The following is a 20,310-nucleotide window of genomic DNA, read 5'->3' on the forward strand; positions in this document are numbered from 1 at the left end:
TCTAATCATTTCCCAAAGGCCCCACCTCCTAACACCCTCACTTTAGACATTAGTTTTCAACATATGAATTCATTTACATTCAACCTATATCATTTACTTGGAGAAAGCCCTTTGTTTTGCTTCTTAAGTGCTCTTCCATCTTTTTTTTTTTTTTTTTTTAAGATTTTATTTATTTATTCATGAGAGATGGAGTGAGGCAGAGACAAAGGCAGGGCGAGAAGCAGGTTCCCTGCAGGGAGCCCAATGAGGGACCATCCCAGGATCCCGGGATCATGACCTGAGCCAAAGGCAGACACTCAACCACTGAGCCACCCAGGTGCCCTTCTGCTCCATCCTTTAACTGTAGAATGACCAGCCATCCTGTTTTGCCCAGGATAGAAGGGGTTCCAAAGACAGTTTTAAAACTAACACAGTCCTGGCAAAGCAGAGATATAAAAACAAAACAAAACAAAAACTGTGTTTTTCTTAGAACTTTTAGGATTCTGAAATCATAGGAAATCTAAACATGTACATACAACTGCATTAATAAAGCACTATATCACATCTTACCAAAAGGGAGACCACACCCAGGTGCTACAGGAAGAATTGAAATCACTTGTTCCTTAAGTAATTCTACCATGGTTCAATTTTAAGCAAAAGTTAGACTCATCACAATACTATAATAACCTATTTATTCTAAAATGTGTTCCTAATTATTCTCTAATATAAAATATTTCATCTGTTATTGATGTATAACACATAGAAGAAACTGTACACATCCAAAGACTCAGGTCAATGAATTATCAGGAAGTTAAGACACCATGTAATCACCCCAAAATAAATCATTTTTATGGGGTAGAAAACTGACATCCAATTACAGAATTTTCTTTTTGCTCTCTGAGACAGCTATTCTCTACATCTGGAATCTGTATGTTCCTTGAGTTACCTAAACTAATGCCCATTAGTAGCTACCAGAATGCCAGGTATAACGTCAAAAGACAAGAATCCAACTTCTAGCGATCCTTGCAAATTATAAATGGGGTTTTATTGATGGGAGTTTTTACATAATTAGCATTTAATGTTTAAATGTTATTGATACAAATAAGAGTGCATTTATGACGGTGTACTTATTTCCTTTCTTTTGGAAACTTCTATGGGTTTACTAGGCTGCATCAGCTGTTCTTGATTCCAATTTGCATGAGGTTAAAGATAAATGTAGGTGGAAAGCCCTACATTACCGGCGATGCAGCTTTATAAATGTTGCCAAAATGATGGTAACAACTACACCGTACAAATCTTATTTTTTAGATGATTACTTTTTAAATAGCTAAAACTCTGAGGCCGTCTGACTGATGTATAGAGCAGGCTAAGGGGAGCCCTGGAGGTCCTGTGTGGGCACAAACCAATTAAGTTGAGCACTCAGTGAAATTGCTTTCTCAGCCAGGATGGAGAATGATTGATCACAAGTCAAACCGTACACTTGTCAGACTGAGTTTACGGGTAACTTTGGCCCAAGGCCATTGCCACTTCATTTCGCTGGCTGAAACACTTCAGGTGGGTAAGTGAGTTGGGGGAAAGCCACTTAATTCTTTGTACATTTGAGATCCTCCACCTGAATCTTGCCTCGGTTTCCATTTAGGGTGTAGAGGTAAGAAAGGCCAGTTTCTGACCTCCATGTGCGCAAAGTCCGCCTAGACTAGTGGTTCTCAGCCACAGCGCACTTTAGAAGCTGCCGGTGCAGATGCTCAGGACGCACAGGAGAGCAAACACTCGCGCTCGGAGGGAGGTGGCGCCCAGGCACCAAGCTCCTTTAACTGGTAATTCTGCTCGCAGCCAAGGCTGACAGCACCGGGCAGAGCTGGGATCGGTGAAAGCCTCCCCCCTTTGCAGGGAGGCTCCCAAGACCTAACTTCCAGAAGCGCTGTCCCCGCAGCCCGCAGCCCGCAGCCCTCGGTCCGGGCGTTGGGTCAAGGGCCGCGCCCATCTGCCCCCGCACCTGTTTAGGAAGAGACATTCCAGGGCACGTCTCCTCGGAGACACCCTGCACCGGCCTCGCTTCGAGGTCTGAGCACCAGGACCCGGAGAAGCCCGGACGCCCACGCTCCCCACCGACCCCGTAGGGGCGGACCTCGCTGAGCAGACACCAGCAACCAAGGGCGCATGCGCGAGCGAGGCCGCCGCGGAGGGCCCGGCACGGACCGAGGCGGAGCCCTGAGGCGCATGCGCGGCCGGCGGAGGCGGGGCCTGGGGCCCGCTGCGGGGCGGAACCCGGATGTGACCCAGCCCGTGACCCAGCCCGCGACCCCGGCGGGGGCCCCCACCCGGGCCCAGGGGCATGGCCCGCCACGTGTTCCTGACGGGGCCCCCAGGTAACCTGGCCCAGGTGTCGGCTTCCGGGAGGCCGCGGGGGTCGGCCGGGGCGGGGGTCGGCCGGGGCGGGGGTCGGCCGGGGCGGGGGCGGGGGAGGGGGCGTCCGTGCTCCTGGGGAGGGGCGGCGGGCCCTAAAGCTCCCAGCTTAAACTACGGACCCAGAAAGCGCGATTTTAAGTACGAAAGATGCCATTAGACCCGAGGCCGACGCTGGTAAGGAAAAGAACGTTTTGGTAGAATTCGGGCATCTCCACGACGGTGTTAAAGGGCGGGGTCCGCCGGCCGCCGCCGCACTCCGGGCTGTGAACCCGTGAGACAGCAGCTCCGGGACGCCTGGTTCTGGTTCTGGTTCTGGCTCTGGTTCTTCTGCCGACGGCCCGGGGGCCGCATCCTCCCGGGAGGGGCGCGGACTTTCGCCTGGAGGATAGAGGAACGCAGGACGGAACACCCCGCTCCTTCCCGGCCCTTGCAGGGGTGAGGCCGCGGGGGCGGACCGGCCCCTCCGTTGCGGTCACTGGGCTTGCCCGTAACCCTGTGCGGTTGTGCATAGGTGCGACAGTGCGGTGGTGCCATGGGCACATGGTGGTGTGGAGGGCACATGGAAGAGGGAGCAGAGGCCCTGCACCTGGTGAGGTGTGACCCGGGCGGGCCAGCCTCAGGCGGTAAGGCAGAAAGATGGGCCTGGCGTGGAGGCCGGGGTCTGTTTCGTCAGCTCCTTCGCAGCACCGTGGGCCCAGTGTTGAAGTTAGCTGAGAGTTCAGATGTCAGAGATTGTCGTTGGGAACCTAGAATCGTCTTTCACTTTATTTTAACGGTTGTGTTTTAAGTAGCAAAGGCCACACTTAATATTGTAAACTTTGGAATCTTATTTTTTTACCAGGCAGTGGGGAAGCTCTGAAGAGTGTGGTTGGAGGAATTTCTAACACCCAGAGTACTCCGTAGTCCTGCAAAAGACTGTCCTCTGGAAGTTGATTTGTCAGTCCTTTATCGGAAACTGGGAATGCCATTTGCTCAGCAGGCGGTCCCCGCACCGCCTACTGTGTTTCATGACAGAAGTGATCTGTTCCTCTCCTCGCTCCTGCCTGGGTCCTGGGGGTGGCTGGGCCTGAGGTTGGCCAGGTCACCACTGGTTCTTCTTCTTGTCCCTTTTTTATAAAAGGTTTATGCACACACAGTTGAAAGACTCAAATAATTTTCTGATATAGCTCTGCTGAGCCTGTGTTCAAGCCCAGTCACCCTCTTTCTGTCCATCTTCCTGGTACACTTACAGTGTAATTTGATTAGCCCAATACATGTATTAGCTGCTAATCACAGAAGAGCCATGTAGCCAGTGATCTGTAGCTTTCCGTTTATGTACGACTTTTATTTTCCCCCTTTGGAGTTAGAGTCTGGTGTTTTTTTTAATAGTTTATATCATCGATTCCATCTCAAACTCTGCCTGCTGTCTAAATCTAATCTACATACTCAGGTCATCAGGTAATACATCTTCTCAGAGAGGTCACTTTGAGTGACCTGTCAGTGCCCCACCAGGGTGTCCTTGGCACTTAGCATTTTTCCCAGCTTCCAGCTGTGACTGATCTTGGAGGGCTTTCTCTGGTCACTAGATTCTACTATAGCTGTGCACAGGGCAGGCCTGAGAGGGCCAGGGATTCCTGCCCCCCAGGAGCAGTCTGGAACCCGTGATAGATGGAAGTTAGTGGGTAAACTCCCTTACTTCCTTACCCCTCAGACAGGAGAATGGAGTCACTGTCTAAAACTGTCTCCTAGGATTCCCCAGTGGGATTAGCTGCCCACAAATGTGACTTGCTTGATAATGCAGTTACTTCCCTTGAGGTCTTGGGGGTCGATTTCCAAGTTAAACCACCTGCACTTCAGTCTTTATCTCAGGGTCAGCTTTATGCGAGAACTAGAACCAAACAGATTCTGGAGCTCTCTGACCTGCTCTTCTTGCCTGTGCGTGGTGTGGAGCTGTCATTTTGGGGTCTCCTTCAGCATTGGTGTTACCTCTTAGTGTAGACAGCACTAGGGTAGCAGCTTAATTGATGGGTATGAAAAAGTAATTGAAACAAGATTTCTATAGCTGATGAGGAAAGGGCTTAGCCAGTGCCTCCTCTTGCTTCCTGGTGCTCTATCCAACATGTAGGATGCACAGCATTCCCTTTTATTACAGCTGCTCTGTGTTATCTTCAAAATGTAGTAACTTTTTGTTTTACATTTAGAATGAGATAGAATAAGACCAAAAAATTTAAAATATTAAAGAAGAAAATGGCAATCACAAGGATTTGCAGCATACAGAAATAAGTGCTGTGAACCCTCCCAATTCCCTCGCAACATCTTTTATAGATACATAGACTTCACTTTTTAAAAAAACTTTACTTATTTATTCATAAGAGACAGAGAGAGAGAGAGAGAGAGAGAGGCAGAGACAGAGACACAGGCAGAAAGAAGGAGAAGCAGGCTCCATGCAGGGAGCCCGATGTGGGACTTGATCCCAGGTCTCCAGGATCACACCCCCGGGGTCAAAGGCAGCGCTAAACCGCTGAGCCACCTGGGCTGCCCAACTTCACTTTTTTTTTAAAAGCTTAATGGAATAATACTGTACATTCCTACTGTGACTATAACCTGCTTTTTCTCTGTATATCCATATATTGTGGTTTGTTTTCTGGGCTAATCTAGATAAACAGTATTCTCTTTAATGGCAGCGTGGCATTCCTGCATGTTTATATGTCATTATATACATAGTACCATAATTTATCACTCCCTTACTGATCAACATGTAGGTTGCTTTCTATATTTTGCTGTTATAATGAATACTGACACACACAACCTGCTTCATTTTATCTTTGTGCTGTGGTCAGATTCTTGCTAAAGGTGAATTCATAGCGATAGGAATGCTGCGTGCTGTGGAGGGCACATGGAAGATGCCTTTCAGAAAAGTACCAACCTACATACCTACCAGGGCCACTGACCTACCTTAAACAGGTTCTTCAGTGACTTTTGTTTTTTTTTAAGATTTTATTTTTTTTGAGAGTGAGTGAGCAAGAGAGAGGGCACAAGTAGGAGGAGGGGCAGAGATAGAGGGAGAAGCAGACTTTCCACTGAGCAGAGAGCCCCATTTGAGGCTCCATCCCAGGACCCTGGGAGCATAATCTGAGCAGATGCTTAACCAACTGAGCCACCCAGGCACCCCCCTCAGTGTCTTTCTTAAAGCAGCAGTTACTGGGGGACAGAGCTGGGATGGAAACCCTACATGATTCTTTTCTAGCCACAGTGAGCATGTGGCTGGGTTGCTGTTCATGTCCCAGGAGGCCAGCTGCCATTGTCTCTTGATGTGACGTTTGGAGAACAGATCATGGTTTATCTCAAGGAAGCTTAAAAGGATTCTTGGGGAACCCTGATGACTCTGTGTCAGCAGCTGAAGACATAATATGATTTACGGCCTTGTGGTATCTCACAGTAGTCTCTAGTAGACTTGCTGGAGGCTTCCCTTTTTTCAGTTTTTGGGTCATCATGATGCCATTGACTTCAGTCTGTATGGAACAAGACTTGTAAACAAAGTCATGGTGACACACAAAGGGCCATGTTAAAATGTATGGTCCTTACTAGTTGTATAAACTTGGATACGTTACCTGACCTCTCTGGGCCTCATCTGTAAAACAGGAACGAGGGAACGAGAATGGTAACCGCCCAAGAGGGGGAGTTGTGAGAATTTAACCAAGGAAATGCTTGTGGAGCGTGCTAGGACAGTGCCTAGCTCCACAGGGCTGGTGACTAGTGTGCACCTATTGGTGCTTGTAAACACATCAGAGTCCATCAGGGGAGTTAATAGGCTGGGTGGACGAGGGGGTGGATGGAGGCGCTTGAGTTGTAATTTGGGAGAGAGTGTGGGGCAAGCCAGAGGAATGCTTCAGGACACTGGAGGAGGCCACAGAAGGGGTTGTCAACCGGACAGTATTGCTCTTGGGAGAAAGTTTAAAAACTACCGTTTCCAGTGGTGTTAGTGGTATTTAAGGGGCTGTTCTGGGGAGACCTAGCATTGTAAGTCCATCGAGGAGTGATGGGATTCTCTCACGGATAAATGTAGGTCCAGAGTGCTCGGAAGGTTGAAATCCTAGTTTTAAGGTGCCCAGTCTGTGACCCACGCATGACCTGTTGAAAGGGTGTGGCCACCCACGAGGAGAGTAACCCTGGTTCTAGAAGCTCATCTCAGAGGATGCAGACTGTTGCCACAGAGCCCCTCAGGTGGTTCTGGGATTGCGTATGTGTGTATGTGACAAAGTGTTTTAGAATTTCAAAATTAAACTTTAAGATCCCATTCCTATTTTTATTATGCTTGGAATTACAAAGTCTTAACACCTGGAGCAATAAAAATCGAAGTGAACTTAATATTCATAAAATCCGCTTGCAGCCCATTTCTTTTCCTGCAGTAATTAATCTCAGAGGCAGTGAGTGCTGTGTGTCCTAGCAAGGGACTGGTTCCTAATGAGCTTCTGTGTTGTTTTTGTTTTTCTTTAGGAGTTGGAAAAACAACATTGATCCAGAAAGCCAGTGAGGTTTTAAAATCCTCTGGTGTGCCTGTCGATGGATTTTACACCGAAGAAGTCAGACAGGGAGGGAGAAGAATAGGATTCGATGTTGTCACATTATCCGGCATGCGGGGAGTTTTGTCTAGAATTGGGTACTGATATTTCATTTCTATGGTATTTTATTCTCCTTGGGCACAGGATTTAGCCACATGATCTCTTCTATCTTGAAAGAATCTTGGGCCTTTATGGACTTCTCAGAGAAAAAAGAGATTGAAACCATCTTAAGAAAAACAAAGTATAAAATTATCATATTTCACTTAAAACTTACCTCAACAAGTAATAGGTTTTTAGCATCTTGTAATCTGTGATCCTGTTTCTTATGCTACTTTTCTGTTGTTACGCTGCCTCTCCGCAGCTTTGGGATTGGCTCCCAAAGTAACTGCCAGGGCTGGTGGTGGTGGTGGTGGATTTCACTCTTGTTTTCAGGAAAAAACATGAAAGTAGGTTAGCTTTGCATACCACCACTTTTTGTGTAGGTGATTTTTAAGGGTGATTTAGCATATGTGGAAGGCCAGACCCTCCCTGGAGTAGCTGCAAACCAGAAATCAATACAGGGGTCTTTCAACAAAGAACGCACTGTCTTTTCATTCAGGTCAGAGCCTCCGCCTGGAAAACGTGAATGCCGAGTCGGACAGTATGTGGTGGATCTGACTTCCTTTGAGCTCTTGGCACTTCCAGTCTTGAGGAATGTAAGTATGTGATTTCTGCCTCTTGAGCCCATTTCTTCTTAGCATATTGTGGGAATTACTGACCCTGGGAACAGAGTGGTTTTGCTTCAAAGAGTGGCCAGTTTTGCATTTTACAACTGAAAAGTTTTCAAGTGACTGAGCCTTGAAAAGGATATATGCACCATAATTTTTTTTTAATGCACCATAATTTGATGTCACTCTGAACTACACGTAAATTCTTTGTCACACATATTCAGCACATGGAAATATTTTATACTGGGAGGGCTCTGATGCCCAGCTACCAAGACCTTCCTCTTACTTATATCTTCACCATGTTTTCACAGCACAACAAATAAACATTTAGGAAGGGGAAATGCCATTATATAAATATAATGGTAGGCACCTAACATATTACAGATCTTCCTCAGCTTATGGGATTACCTCCTGATAAACCCATCATAACCTAAAAATATGGTAAGTGGAAGGGCGGCCTAGGTGGCTCAGCAGTTTAGTGCTGCCTTTGGCCCAGGACGTGATCCTGGAGACCCGGGATCGGGTCCCATGTCCAGCTCCCTGCATGGAGCCTGCTTCTCCCTCTGCCTGTGTCTCTGCCTCTCTCTTTCTCTCCCTGTGTCTCTCATGAATAAATAAAAAATCTTAAAAAATACATAGTAAGTGGATAACACATGTAATACATCTAACCAACAAACTGTTATAGCTCAGCCCAGCTGACCTTCAACATGCTCAGAACACTGAACATTAACCTATGGTTGGGTGAGATCATATGGCACAAAGCCTATTTTATTTTATTTTATTTTATTTTTACATATTTTTTTAATTGGAGTTCAGTTTGCCAACATATAGCATAACACCCGGTGCTCATCCCATCAAGTGCCCCCCTCAGTGCCTGTCACCCAGTCACCCCACCCCCCACCCACCTCCCTTTCCATCATCCCTTGTTTGTTTCCCAGAGTTAGGAGTCTCTCATGTTCTGTCATCCTCACTGATATTTCCCATTCATTTTCTCTCCATTGCCCTTTATTCCCTTTCACTATTTTTTATATTTCCCAAATGAATGAGACCATATGTTTGTCCTACTCTGATTGACTTATTTCACTCAGCATAATACCCTCCAGTTCTATCCATGTTGAAGCAAATGGTGGGTATTTGTTGTTTCTAATGGCTGAGTAATATTCTATTGTATAAATAAACCACATCTTCTTTATCCATTCATCTTTCGATGGACATCGAGGCTCCTTCCACAGTTTCAAAGCCTATTTTATAATAAAGTGTTGAAGATCTCATGCAATATATTGAGTACTGTACTGAAAGGGAGATATATAATGTCTGTGTGGGTGCAGAATGGTTGTCAGTATATTGGTTGTTTACAACCTTCATGATCACTTGGCTGCCTGGGAGCTTGGACTCCTGCTCCTGCCCAACATCATAAGAGAGCATCATACTGCATGCTGCTGCTACCCCCAGGAAAAGGTCAGAATTGAAAATCTGACCTATGGTTTCTACCGAATCTTTTTGTTTTCTCACCACTATAAAGTCATGAGTTAAATCATTTAAGTCAGGGACCATCTGATATACTGTGTATCAATGTAATACCTTTTTTTTTTTAATAGTTTATTGAGATATAATTCACATACCGTATGCTTCACCCATTGAAAATACACAATTCAGCTTTTTCTAGTATATTCAAAGGATTGTGCAACCAAACATCACTATCTAATTTTAGAACCTCTCCATCATTTCAAAAAGGAAACCCCATACCCATCAAGCACTCATTCTTCCTTCCTCTGTCCCTCCCAGCTCCTGGCAACTGCTACCCTACCTTCTTTGCCTGTCAATTTGTCCAGTCTGGGCATTTCCTAAAAAGGAAATCATATACAATGGTGTCTTTAGTAACTAGCTTATTTCACTTAGCGTAATGTTTTCAACGTTTATTTACACTTTAGCACATATAATTCTTTTTTATTGTTGAGTAATATTCCATTGAATGGATATACCACATTTTGTTGATCTCATCAGTTGATGGACATTTGGATTGCTTCTAGTTTTTGGTTATTGTGAATAATGCTGCTCTGAACATTTGTGTGCAAATTTTTGGGTAGACATATATTTTCAGTTCTCTTGGGTATACACCTAGGAGTAGACATGCTAGGTCATATGGTAAGTCTATATAAATCTTTGTGAGAATACCCAGACTGTTTTTACAGACTAGCTGCACATTTCCACCAGCAGTAGATGAAAATTCCAGTTTCTTCACATCTTTGCCAGCACCAATTATGGTCTCTTTTAATTTCATCATTCTAGCAGATGTGATGCATTATCTATCACATAACTTCGATTTGCATTTCCCTGATGACTAGTGATGTTGAGCATCTTTTCATGTCTTTCTTGGCCATCTGTGTATCTTCTTTGGAGAAATATTTATTCATTTGCTTTGCTCATTTTTAAATTGGCTTAGTTGCCTTTTTATTACTGAGTTGTGAGATTTCTTCATGATATCTGGATACCAGTCTGGTATCAGATACATGATTTGCAAGTATATTCTTCCATTCTGTAGGTGCCTTTACTTTCTTCATGGTGTCCTTTGAAGCATGATTGTTTTTGAGAAGTCCAGTTTATCTGTTTTTCTTATATTTGTGCTTCTATAGAAGTGATTATGTGATTTTTATCTTTCATCATATTAATGTATTTGTATTACATTAATTGATTTTTGGATGTTAAACCAACCTTGGTTCTTGGAATAAATCCCTCTTGGTCAGGGTATATAATTATTTTTATACATTGATGGATTCAAAAAGATTATATGCAAATCCTTTTATGTATTGCTGGATTTTTATATATTTGCAAGTATTTTGTTGAAGATTACAGTTATCTATATCTCTAAGGGATATGATCTGTAGCTTTCTTGTGCTGTCTTTGTCTGATTTTGGTATCAGGGTAAATATTGGTCTCAGAATAAGTTGGGAAGTGTCCCTTCCTCTTTTGGTTTTTGGAAGAGTTTGTGACTTATTGGTATTACATTTTTTCTTTGAATGTTTGATTTACCAGTGAAGCCCTGTGGCCTGGAATTTTCTTCATGGGAAGCAAGAAGCATTGTAATTGTGAATTCAATCTCTTTACTTGTATAGGTCTGCTAATTTTTCATTTCTGGTTGAGTCAATTGTAGTAATCTTTTAGTAATTTGTCTGTTTCATATATCTCATCTGTTAGTATATTATTGTTCATATATTCCACTATGATCCCTTTTATTGTGTAAGGTCAGTAGTGTTTTCCCTTCTTTCATGTCTTATTTTAGTTAAGTTCTTTCTCCCCTTTTTCTGGCCAGGAAAAGGAAAAGAGGAAAAGGTTTGTCAAGTTAGTCGTTCTTTTCAAAGAACATTGCAACTTTTGCCTTTGGATTATATATTAACTTGTTTTTTTGTGTTCATTCATCAAATATTTATCAAATCTTAGACATATAGTCATGAACAAAACAGACTTATTTTCGAGGGAGAGATGTAGACATTAAAGAAGTAAGTGTATGATTGACCTAAACACTGTGTAGGAGACCAGTTAGGTGCTGTGAGAGGTGCCAGGAGCTTAGATCCGGTGGCCAGGAAAGAGCTCTGAGGAGGTGACACGTAACTGAAATGGGAAGACGAGAAAGCATCGTCCCTTCAGAGAGAAAATACTGGATATGTGTGTTGAGGGGGGTTCTGTGGACAACATAGTAGTTGAGGGGAACAGATAAGCTGCGGCCCCACTGTCCTGAGGCAGGAGCAGGTAAGGAAGAAGGTAAGGTGGGTGAGGCCATGTGATCAGGGCCTCATGGACTGTGTTAAGTAAGTGGAGTTTCATTTAATCTGTGATAGACTTTACTGCTTTGATTTATTTTTGTAGAAATTGAACAGTGTTGACCTGTCTCCCCAGGCAGGTCTGAATCTTCTGGAGGTGTGGGACATACCAGCCGGCAAGTCCAGGGTGTCTCTCACGGCCTGGTGAGCCCTGTGCAGCCTGGCCCACTCACCTCTGGCCTCCTGTCACCATTCCCCAGCCATACTAGCTCAGACATGTTTCCCGCACATGGCAGGGTCTTTGACGCTTGGCCCTGGCCCTTTTCTTTGATTGGCACACTCTTATCTTTGCCTTTCTGCTGTTTTTTGACATTTGGGGCTGAGCAAAAATGTGCCATGTCGAGGGCTTTGGTAATTACTCAAAGCTGCTGAACATTTTAACCATAGCCTGCAGAGGGCAGTTAGTTGCTAACTTCTGAGGGCTGGCAGGGGCTTGCACTCCATCCTGGCAGGGTCCCTGTTCTGGTAGGGGGCCACCACTCCCCAGAGCCCATCTTGCTCCTCTCACCTCCTGGGTCCCAGTGCTGGGTCTGTTGTGGCCGTTGTATTGGTGGGAGCACTAAGAGAACATGACATTTTTCTCCCTGGCTCTTTTCCCATCAAACGCATACCTCTCTACTTAATGTTCAGAGGGCAAGTGAAGTACTTCAAATGAAATTCCAGGTGGAGATTCTGGCTTTGGGCCCTGGATCAATACAAAGAATTGATTTTTATTTACCTGGCTTAGAACAGACTGAATCTTGGGAGGGCAGTGTGCACATACATGCCTGATGTCTGTCTGCAAGATGATACAAGAAATCATATGCTGACTAGAATAAGAGCTTGAATCTTTCTTAATTAAATAATAAAGGAAAGCAGACTTCTCCCCAATTTTTCATACTTTGGTTACCAAACCCAGACATCCGTATTCTAGGAAAAGTTCCCAGACTGCAGACCTACCCAGTCAAGGTCACAGATTTTTTTTTTTTTTTTTTCAGAAGTACAGGTTTTCCTCCCCTTTCATATATTTTAGTGGGACTGCAGACCTACCCAGTCAAGGTCACAGATTTTTTTTTTTTTTTTTTCAGAAGTACAGGTTTTCCTCCCCTTTCATATATTTTAGTGGGACTGCAGACCTACCCAGTCAAGGTCACAGATTTTTTTTTTTTTTTCAGAAGTACATGTTTTCCTCCCCTTTCATATATTTTAGTGGGATGAAGAAAGGAAAAGGAATTGGTGTTTTACCTTTAGGAAGGAAAAAATTAAAGTAGCTTTGCAGCAAAAATAGGGGAATGTAAAGAGACAGTTACTACTGACAAGTACAATGAAAGCTGCAGCAAGCACATCTAGGGCGGTGAAAGCCTTGGTACAGATAGTCTGTTAGTTTGTAGTGCCCAGAACATCTGAAAACACTTCCTAACTCTAAGTTAAGAAATATCTATAAGTGCCTCCTATGTGTAGGAAATCTCACTGTGCATGAAAAATATTTTAAGTTATGTCTCATGTAAAATAGGGAGATAATCCTTGGGGTCAGCAGGGGTGTCCCTGCTATGCCCCCAGGGAGGTCAGAGCAGGGCATGGCTATGGAAGGTTCAGGGGAGCTAGGCCCCAGCCAGCCTTAGGGCTCATGGGGCTTGTGGGTCTCATGTTTCACGTCCTCAGGCTGGAATGGAGATGTAGGGACTCTCCTGGGCACACATGGATAGTAAAGAAAAATAGAATAAGATTGGGAAGCATTCTAGACTCAGTAAGGTTTTTAGAAAGTCCTTTGTAGGCTTGGCTGGTGTTGACATTTTTTTCATTCCACATTTGACAGCATTTTTATTATTTTTCTGAATATTAATGCTCTCCCTACACAAAGTAGCAAATTTGTAAAAATTATGAAATAAAAATAAAGGAGTAAATAGGAATAATTCATAATCTTATCCCTGGGTTAATTGCTGTTATTGTATTTTGTTTCTTTCCTTTTTTAACTTTTTATTTAGTTAAAGATTTTATTTATTTATTTGAGAGAGAGAGAGAGTGTTGAATAGGAGCTAGGGAGAGAGGCAGAGTGAGAGGGAGAAGCAGACTCTCCACTGTGCAGGGAGCCCACTGCAGGGACTCAGGGGCTCCATCCCAGGAGCCTGGGCTCATGACCTGAGCTAAAGGCAGACACTTAACCAACTGAGCCACCCAGGTGCCCCCCCTTTTCAGCTTTATTCTGTCATTCCAAAATGGGGGAAAATACTGTGTGTTGTTTTATAGGCTTGGGCTTCCCGATAATACAATTTAGTAACTTGGGAGTAGCCATACAACACGATAATCCTCACAACTGCGATATTGTAATGATCACACAATGTTTCCTGGCATGGGTTTTCACCTCTGACTTAAGCCTTATTCCCTCAGTGGCAGATAGATGATTACCACTGTTGCAGGTATCCTTGTAGTAAACCCCCTTGTACACCAGCCTTTTCTCCAGCCCAGAGGGTGGACGGATTAGGTGAAAGGCTGTGCTGCTGAGGTGCTCCTGAGATGGCTCTGAACCCCCCTGCCAATGTGTGGACACCTCTGTGTTCCTCTCCAGCACTTTTGCCCATTTCCATACGAAAATACACTTTGCTTTAATTCATGTTTTTAAGTTGCTAATGAGGCTAAATATTTTTTAGTTTGAATATTTTTAACCTAATTATTTTAAATTATTTTTATTCCTTTTCCCATTTTTTTTTCCTTTGGCTTAAAAAGATCTTTTTACAAGGCAGATGACCTTTTTATATTTATTGATTGTATTTTTCTCAGTTTGTCACTTTGATGATGGTTTATTTTCCTTCCTTCCTTCCTTCTTTCCTTCCTTCCTTCCTTCCTTCTTTCCTTCCTTCCTTCCTTCCTTCCTTCCTTCCTTCTCAACATTGAGAAAATCTGTCTGTATTCTAAGTTAACAGAGAATTAGTTTCTTCTATGGTATCTTTTTTTTTTCTTTTAACATGTTTTTAATCCATCTGGATCTATTTCGAATGTAATCTACAATGAGACTCTCAATTGATTTTCTTCCAAACACTTGGTCAGTTTACCAAAACCATTTGTTAACCCATTTCTCATTTCCCATAACTCATTTCCCATGCTTCATTAATTATAATAAGAAGTATGTGTGTGTATAAGTATAATGTTTCAGGGTTATCTGGTACATCGGTACCATACTATTTTAATTACCATATTATAGTTTAAAAAGTTGCCTTATCCATTCTTTTTTGTTAATTTTTCTGCATTGTAGTAGTATTGTTAGTAATGGTACTAGTGGTGATGGTGGTAGTATAAGTAGTTAACAGTTACCAGTGCAAAATGTGCAGCAGGCACTAACTCATTTAATCCTCAGAGTGATACTATCACTCTGTTCCTCTTTTAGAGATGGAGAAACAGAGGAATAGACTAGAGAGTAAATTGCTCAAAGGCACACAGCCTGTTAGTGGTAGAGCTGGTGTGAATTGTAGAATCAAGACTTAATTATCCATCACAAAAGGTCTTACATGAATTGGAACAATGCAAAATTGTAATTATTTAGATATAAAAAGCATGTTGAATTTTTAGATAATAGCTCCATAGCCAAAACCTACTATCTCATTGTTTTTCCATTTCTCTCTTTAAAAAAAAAAAAGAAAAATTGTTTTTTGTTAAGGTTATTTATAAGTCTCTTCTATTTTCTGATGCTTCTGTAATTTGGATTGTATTTCCAGTTTTTCAGTCGTCAGAGCTGGCAGGATAGTGTTGGCCTTTTTCATAATGGTCTTTTTGACCTCCACACTGAATGCTTCATTAGCATTTGTTGCAGTATGAGATTTAACTTTTTTTTTGGCTCCCCATGTATCTGCTACTCACACCAAAAGTTAACAGATTATAATTTTTTTTTTTAAGAACAAATGGTATCTACTCTAAGCCCTATTTTCTAGGCTTACCCATGTCATTTTTAATTAAGATCCATGAAAAGAATAGGAAGCTAGAACCAGGACACCCAGGGAAAATCAACATAGTTGAACCTTGTTTTGATAAAAATAAGGCCTTGGAGTATATTTGTTTTCAAGAACAGGATCTGCTTTTGATTCTGAAATGAGATTCGTCTTCAGATCTTTGAAAAATTCATTTGAAGGTTGTTCCTGACTGGGGAAAGTTTATTTTTTACCACTTGACCTGGAATTGCCACTTAGTATTTCAGGCCACTAGGCTTTAGAGAGAATTTAGAAAAATCAATTTCTAGTCAGGATCCATTCTTGAAAGGTTGACAGGAGCCCAAGCATTGCTTTTGAGGTTCCTTCATTGTTAGTGAATGTGACTTTTTTTCTTTGTTCCTCCTCACTCTCTGTTTCTGGACCTCATGATGATATATACGCACTGCAGGATCAGCCAGAGAAACAAAAAGCTGTCTGGTGAAAACATAAAAATTAATGTAAAAATTGTCAGTGGAAACGTTCCTGCACTGAATCAAAAGAGGAAAATGAACTCAAAGTTCAGCATAAGGTCGACTCTGTGGCTTATCTTGTAGGATTTGCCATGGCAGCCCTTACTGGTAATCTCTGTTGGTCCGCAACCCTGTCTGAACTTCCCGGTGAAACATGAAACTAGCCCCCTTCTTTCGGAGGGCAGAGGGAGACCAAAAACAGGTAGGCCACTCCTGGTTGGGAAGTGGCTGTTGTAATAAGCAGAGGGAACTTGCACACAAGGCTTGTGTTGGATGCAGCAAGATGAATGCCCCTGCCCCCCGGCCACCACCTCTTAAGTTTGTATATAGAGAGGCCTTAACTGAGTTCAGTCAAGTAGACAGTGCAGGTGTTCTCAGCACCACATCATTATCTCAAAGGTGTGTCCTTGGAGCAGCCTCTGCAAGCAGGAGAAGCAAGCGAGACCCACGCTCCAAGGACAGGAGAGGGTGAGAAGCCTCTGATCCCTTGGTCTGGCTTGTGGATCAGCTGGTGGTCGGTCTTTCCATGACCTTTCCCAGCAGTCCCCTCATTCCCTGGGGCAGGTCTGATGCTCTTACTTCTCATTGTCTCATTGCTGGCCTCAGGGAGGGCCTGTGATTTAGATGCTGAGCCAGCTCTGGCCTTGGGTTGCTTTTACCTTCTTCATGCAATTCTTGTAGCTCACTCCCCAGAGCCCCAGCAAAAGCAGGTGCTCCGCTGGTGGGACTGGGGTAGAATTTGTATAACCTGCTGCCTTCCTCCCCTTCATTCCTCCACTTTGTCCCATTTCCCAATCCATGCCACTAGCTGCTTCCTCCTGGTTGCATCAGTCCAAGGCCCTGCCTCCTTCAGAAGCAAACTTGCAGGTGATGAGGTGGTGGTTTGCTCAAATCTCATGCTGAGAAAGTGTTTCTTCATTGTGCACCCTTTTTTTTTCTTTTGAAATTGATGAAAGCAATGAATGGGGAGGTACTTTAAGACCATGTACATCTTCCTCATCAAAAATTCTCCCAATTCTAATTTTTTAACTTTACTGGATTATCTGAAAATAATCATTTTCACTGAAGGCTTTACCTGGAAAGCCAATTTAACTACTGCCTTTTGAAATGCTTTCTGTAACAAGCTAAGCTTTTACTTAATAGTCAAATCGCTGTGTATTTGAAAGCTGAACTAAAAGAGCCGTAACAGTTGACTTTTCCTCATCAAAGCTGCACTTGTTTATGTCTCTCCAGTCTTCTCACTATTTAGACAAGAAGTCATCACTATTTTACTGTCGCTAAGACATTCAGCTTTCTTTCTTTTAGTTAGTATCTAGTAAAAAGATATGAGACCTCAAAGTTACTGAACTTGAATCAAAAGTTTAAAAACAAAGTAAGATTTTTATTAAGCAAGAGGAGTTTTTTACAAGTGCCTTAAACACCCATTAGCTGATAAGGGAGGTAGCACGTTTGAGGCACAGTCCCATCTCTGGCTGTGTGTAAAGGGGGAGAGGGGGCTTTGCCTGCAGCTCACATCTGCCTCCCAAAGCAGGCCATCCTCCATCCTGGTGCTGTTGGTTACCTTCATTGTCCTGAGACCCCAAACCTGTCATCCTTTTTGAGTAACTGAAGGTAATATGCTTACTTCAAAAAACAGATGAGGGTTTTTGTGGCTGTGCCTCTGTTACCCCTAGAACCTGAAGTGCTCCTGCCTCTCATTGGAGAGAAAAGTAGATTCTTTACAATTAGATGAATTTCTGCAGTTCTTTTCTTCAGTTTCTTTGATTCTTTCCTTTGATGTCCTGCCTTACTCATACTGAAAATGTGCAGGTCATATTGCATGTGGGGGATATAAGGGAGCTTTGCTCTCAGCTTATCTTGGGTTTGACTCTCTGCTCTCACTTGGGAGTTTAGTGACTTTGTCTGAATCAGTTGTGTTCTTTATCTGTAAAACGGAGACACAGATACCTACTGGACAGAATTACTAGGACTGAAGGTGACATTGTAGACTGTGTGCGTCCCCAGCTTCTAGGAAATACAGACAGAGAGGTGAGTATAATTATTTCTCTTGAGAAGGCGAGTGAGGTGAGGGACAGCAGAACCTTGGGAGGAGCCTCACATCAATAGTTTGCCACGTACCTGGGGACCAGAGCAAGCTGTGACTTTGTCATGGAGACCCACAAGCTCAGATGTCCAGGCTGGTCCCAAGGTACTGGGATCACAAGGGGTAGTGGGTTCTCCATGCAATAGGCTGTCAGCCAGCAGATCCCATTTCAGTCCTTGGGATAGTTCTCGTAGCTTGCAAGATACAGAGGGTGCTGTTCTGTGCTCTGCGGTCAGGCGCTCATGTGGTTGAGTCCCAGAGAGGCCAGTTAGAACACCCAGGAGGAGCCTTATTACTAGTCTGCTGGGCCCTGGGGTGAGAATCTCTGGCATTTGGGTAGGGACAGCTCCCACCCAGAGCACACCCAAGGGAAGAAGGGCTGAGCTGCAGGGCGCGTCAGGCAGTCTAGACATCTGGTCCTGGCTGCCAGCCTGTGATTTCATCCCTGGGGACACACAGTCGACATGCCACCGAACTCCTGAGGGGTTCTGAAACTTTCAGCTTGGAATAAGCACAGATAGAAGTCTAATTGAGCCTTCACTTTTAGCTCATAACTTCAGAGGTTTGAGGAATTTTGGGCTGGCTTGGCTGTAGCTACTATTATCACCCTTTGCTTTCCTGCCCAAACTTGTAGCTATTTGTGGGGAAGGGCCATAGTTCTGCTGCCTGACTTCTAGCAGATGCTCCCTGGTTCTTTCCCATGACTTTTCAATATCTTTGTCTTAGGCCAGCTAAGAAGCCAGTCCGTGTCTGATATTAAAAAAATAAATAAATAAAGTTAATACCACCAGAAATACTTATTAAGTAAATAATTCACTATAAGGCAAAAGCCACTCTAATTAGCTTTTTCTCAGTTCAGTATTTTGGTTAAATGAAATTGTCTATTTTATGTCTACATTTTCTTTTGTGTTCTGAAATGTGCATATAAAGATTAAACAAAAGACCGAAAAAAGTCATAGTTTTCAGGTTTCTGGCATAACTGGTACACAGATATTTTGTTGTTGCTCTAAATCGATTTAATCTGTCTGGAAAACAACCTAGCTGCATGTAAGCAAAGTTACAAAATTATTCATAGCTTCCCTTACCACTGGCTGGTCAATCTTAGGACTTTCTCCCAAGGAAATAATCTCCCTAAAAACAGAGGAACTAAAATATGCCTTGCACAAAGTGTTTCTCCCTCTCTGTAAGAGTGAAAATGTATGGTGCTGTGACATGTAGGCCTGGGTGAGAAGTGGTGAGGGCTTCAGGGGCTGTAGGGTAGCGTCGGCCATCCTGCAGCCTTGCAGTCCTCTGTGAACAGAGGGGGTGCAGGGGAGAAAGGCCACACTCCAGATCGTGTGCACATAGTGATTTTTGTCTCGTGGCCCAGGCTGCCCGAAGTTCTTCATGAGCTCCTTACTGCGTAACTTTAAGTATGTGCGCTCCAGGGGCTCCATTTGACTTCTCCACACCCAGCACTGGGGAGGACTGGGGAGATTCCTGACCTCTTTTTTTTTTTCTTTAAAGATTTATTTATTTTTATTTATTTATGAGAGAGAGAGGCAGAGACACAGGAGGAGGGAGAAGCAGGCTCCATGCCCGGGAGCCCGACGCGGGACTCGATCCCGGGACCCCAAGATCACGCCCTGGGGTAAAGGCAGGCGCTAAACTGCTGAGCCCCCCAGGGATCCCCTCCTGACCTCTTTCATACCTGGGCCCCAGTACTGTCAGGCTGCATCCCTACCAGCTTAGAATTTAGAACAATGTAAGCATGATGTATGCTCACTGACTGGGTTGCTTGAATTTATATAAAACAAATAAAACAATTAAAAAAAATAAAACAATTTTGGGTAGGATAGTAGTTCTTTTTTATTTCATTTTTATTTTTTAAGATTTTATTTATTTGATTGAGAGAGACAGCAGGAGCAGGGGAATGGCAGAAAGAAAGAGAGAATCTTAAGTAGACCCCTGCTGAGTGTGGAGCCAGATATGGGGTTCAACTGAGCCACCCAGGTACCTCAGTAGTGGTTCTTTTATTACAGTCTGGAATATATGTTCATGTGTTATTTAGAAAAACCAGTGTGTGCAAGCTTCTCAGTAGCTTTGCATCTGATATCTGCCTCTCAGTTGAGCATCAATAACTTAGATTTTTCATGAAAAATCCCAGACTTATTTTTGAGGTTCCTACAGTTTTTGGATAATAAAGTCCCTAGTTTTAGACAGGATTTTATATAAACTAAGGTTTTAAAATGAGCATTTCCAGTTGGTAGAATATAATATATGCGTGTGTGTGTCCGGATATCTTTTTGCAGAAGTTTAAACAATGTCAGTGAGCTCTTCTTGGTGGATGTCGTAGAGAATCTGAGGAAGGCTGGTTTGGGGGCCT

The 20,310-nt window shown here is 43.4% G+C and overlaps 1 protein-coding gene across 1 annotated transcript in view; it reads left to right on the forward strand.

Moving 5' to 3' along the window:
• The first annotated feature begins 2,194 nt into the window (after positions 1 to 2,194).
• The window catches only part of NTPCR (nucleoside-triphosphatase, cancer-related), a 29,088-nt gene continuing 10,972 nt past the window's right edge, over positions 2,195 to 20,310 (forward strand). The window contains exons 1-3 of the mRNA XM_041748909.1: positions 2,195 to 2,348; positions 6,865 to 7,027; positions 7,528 to 7,624. Coding sequence (XP_041604843.1) covers positions 2,315 to 2,348; positions 6,865 to 7,027; positions 7,528 to 7,624 — 294 coding nt within the window. The 5' untranslated portion in view covers positions 2,195 to 2,314. The remainder of the gene's footprint in view (positions 2,349 to 6,864; positions 7,028 to 7,527; positions 7,625 to 20,310) is intronic.

This window comes from Vulpes lagopus, chromosome 3, assembly GCF_018345385.1.
Source record: "Vulpes lagopus strain Blue_001 chromosome 3, ASM1834538v1, whole genome shotgun sequence".
Lineage (NCBI taxonomy): Eukaryota > Metazoa > Chordata > Mammalia > Carnivora > Canidae > Vulpes > Vulpes lagopus.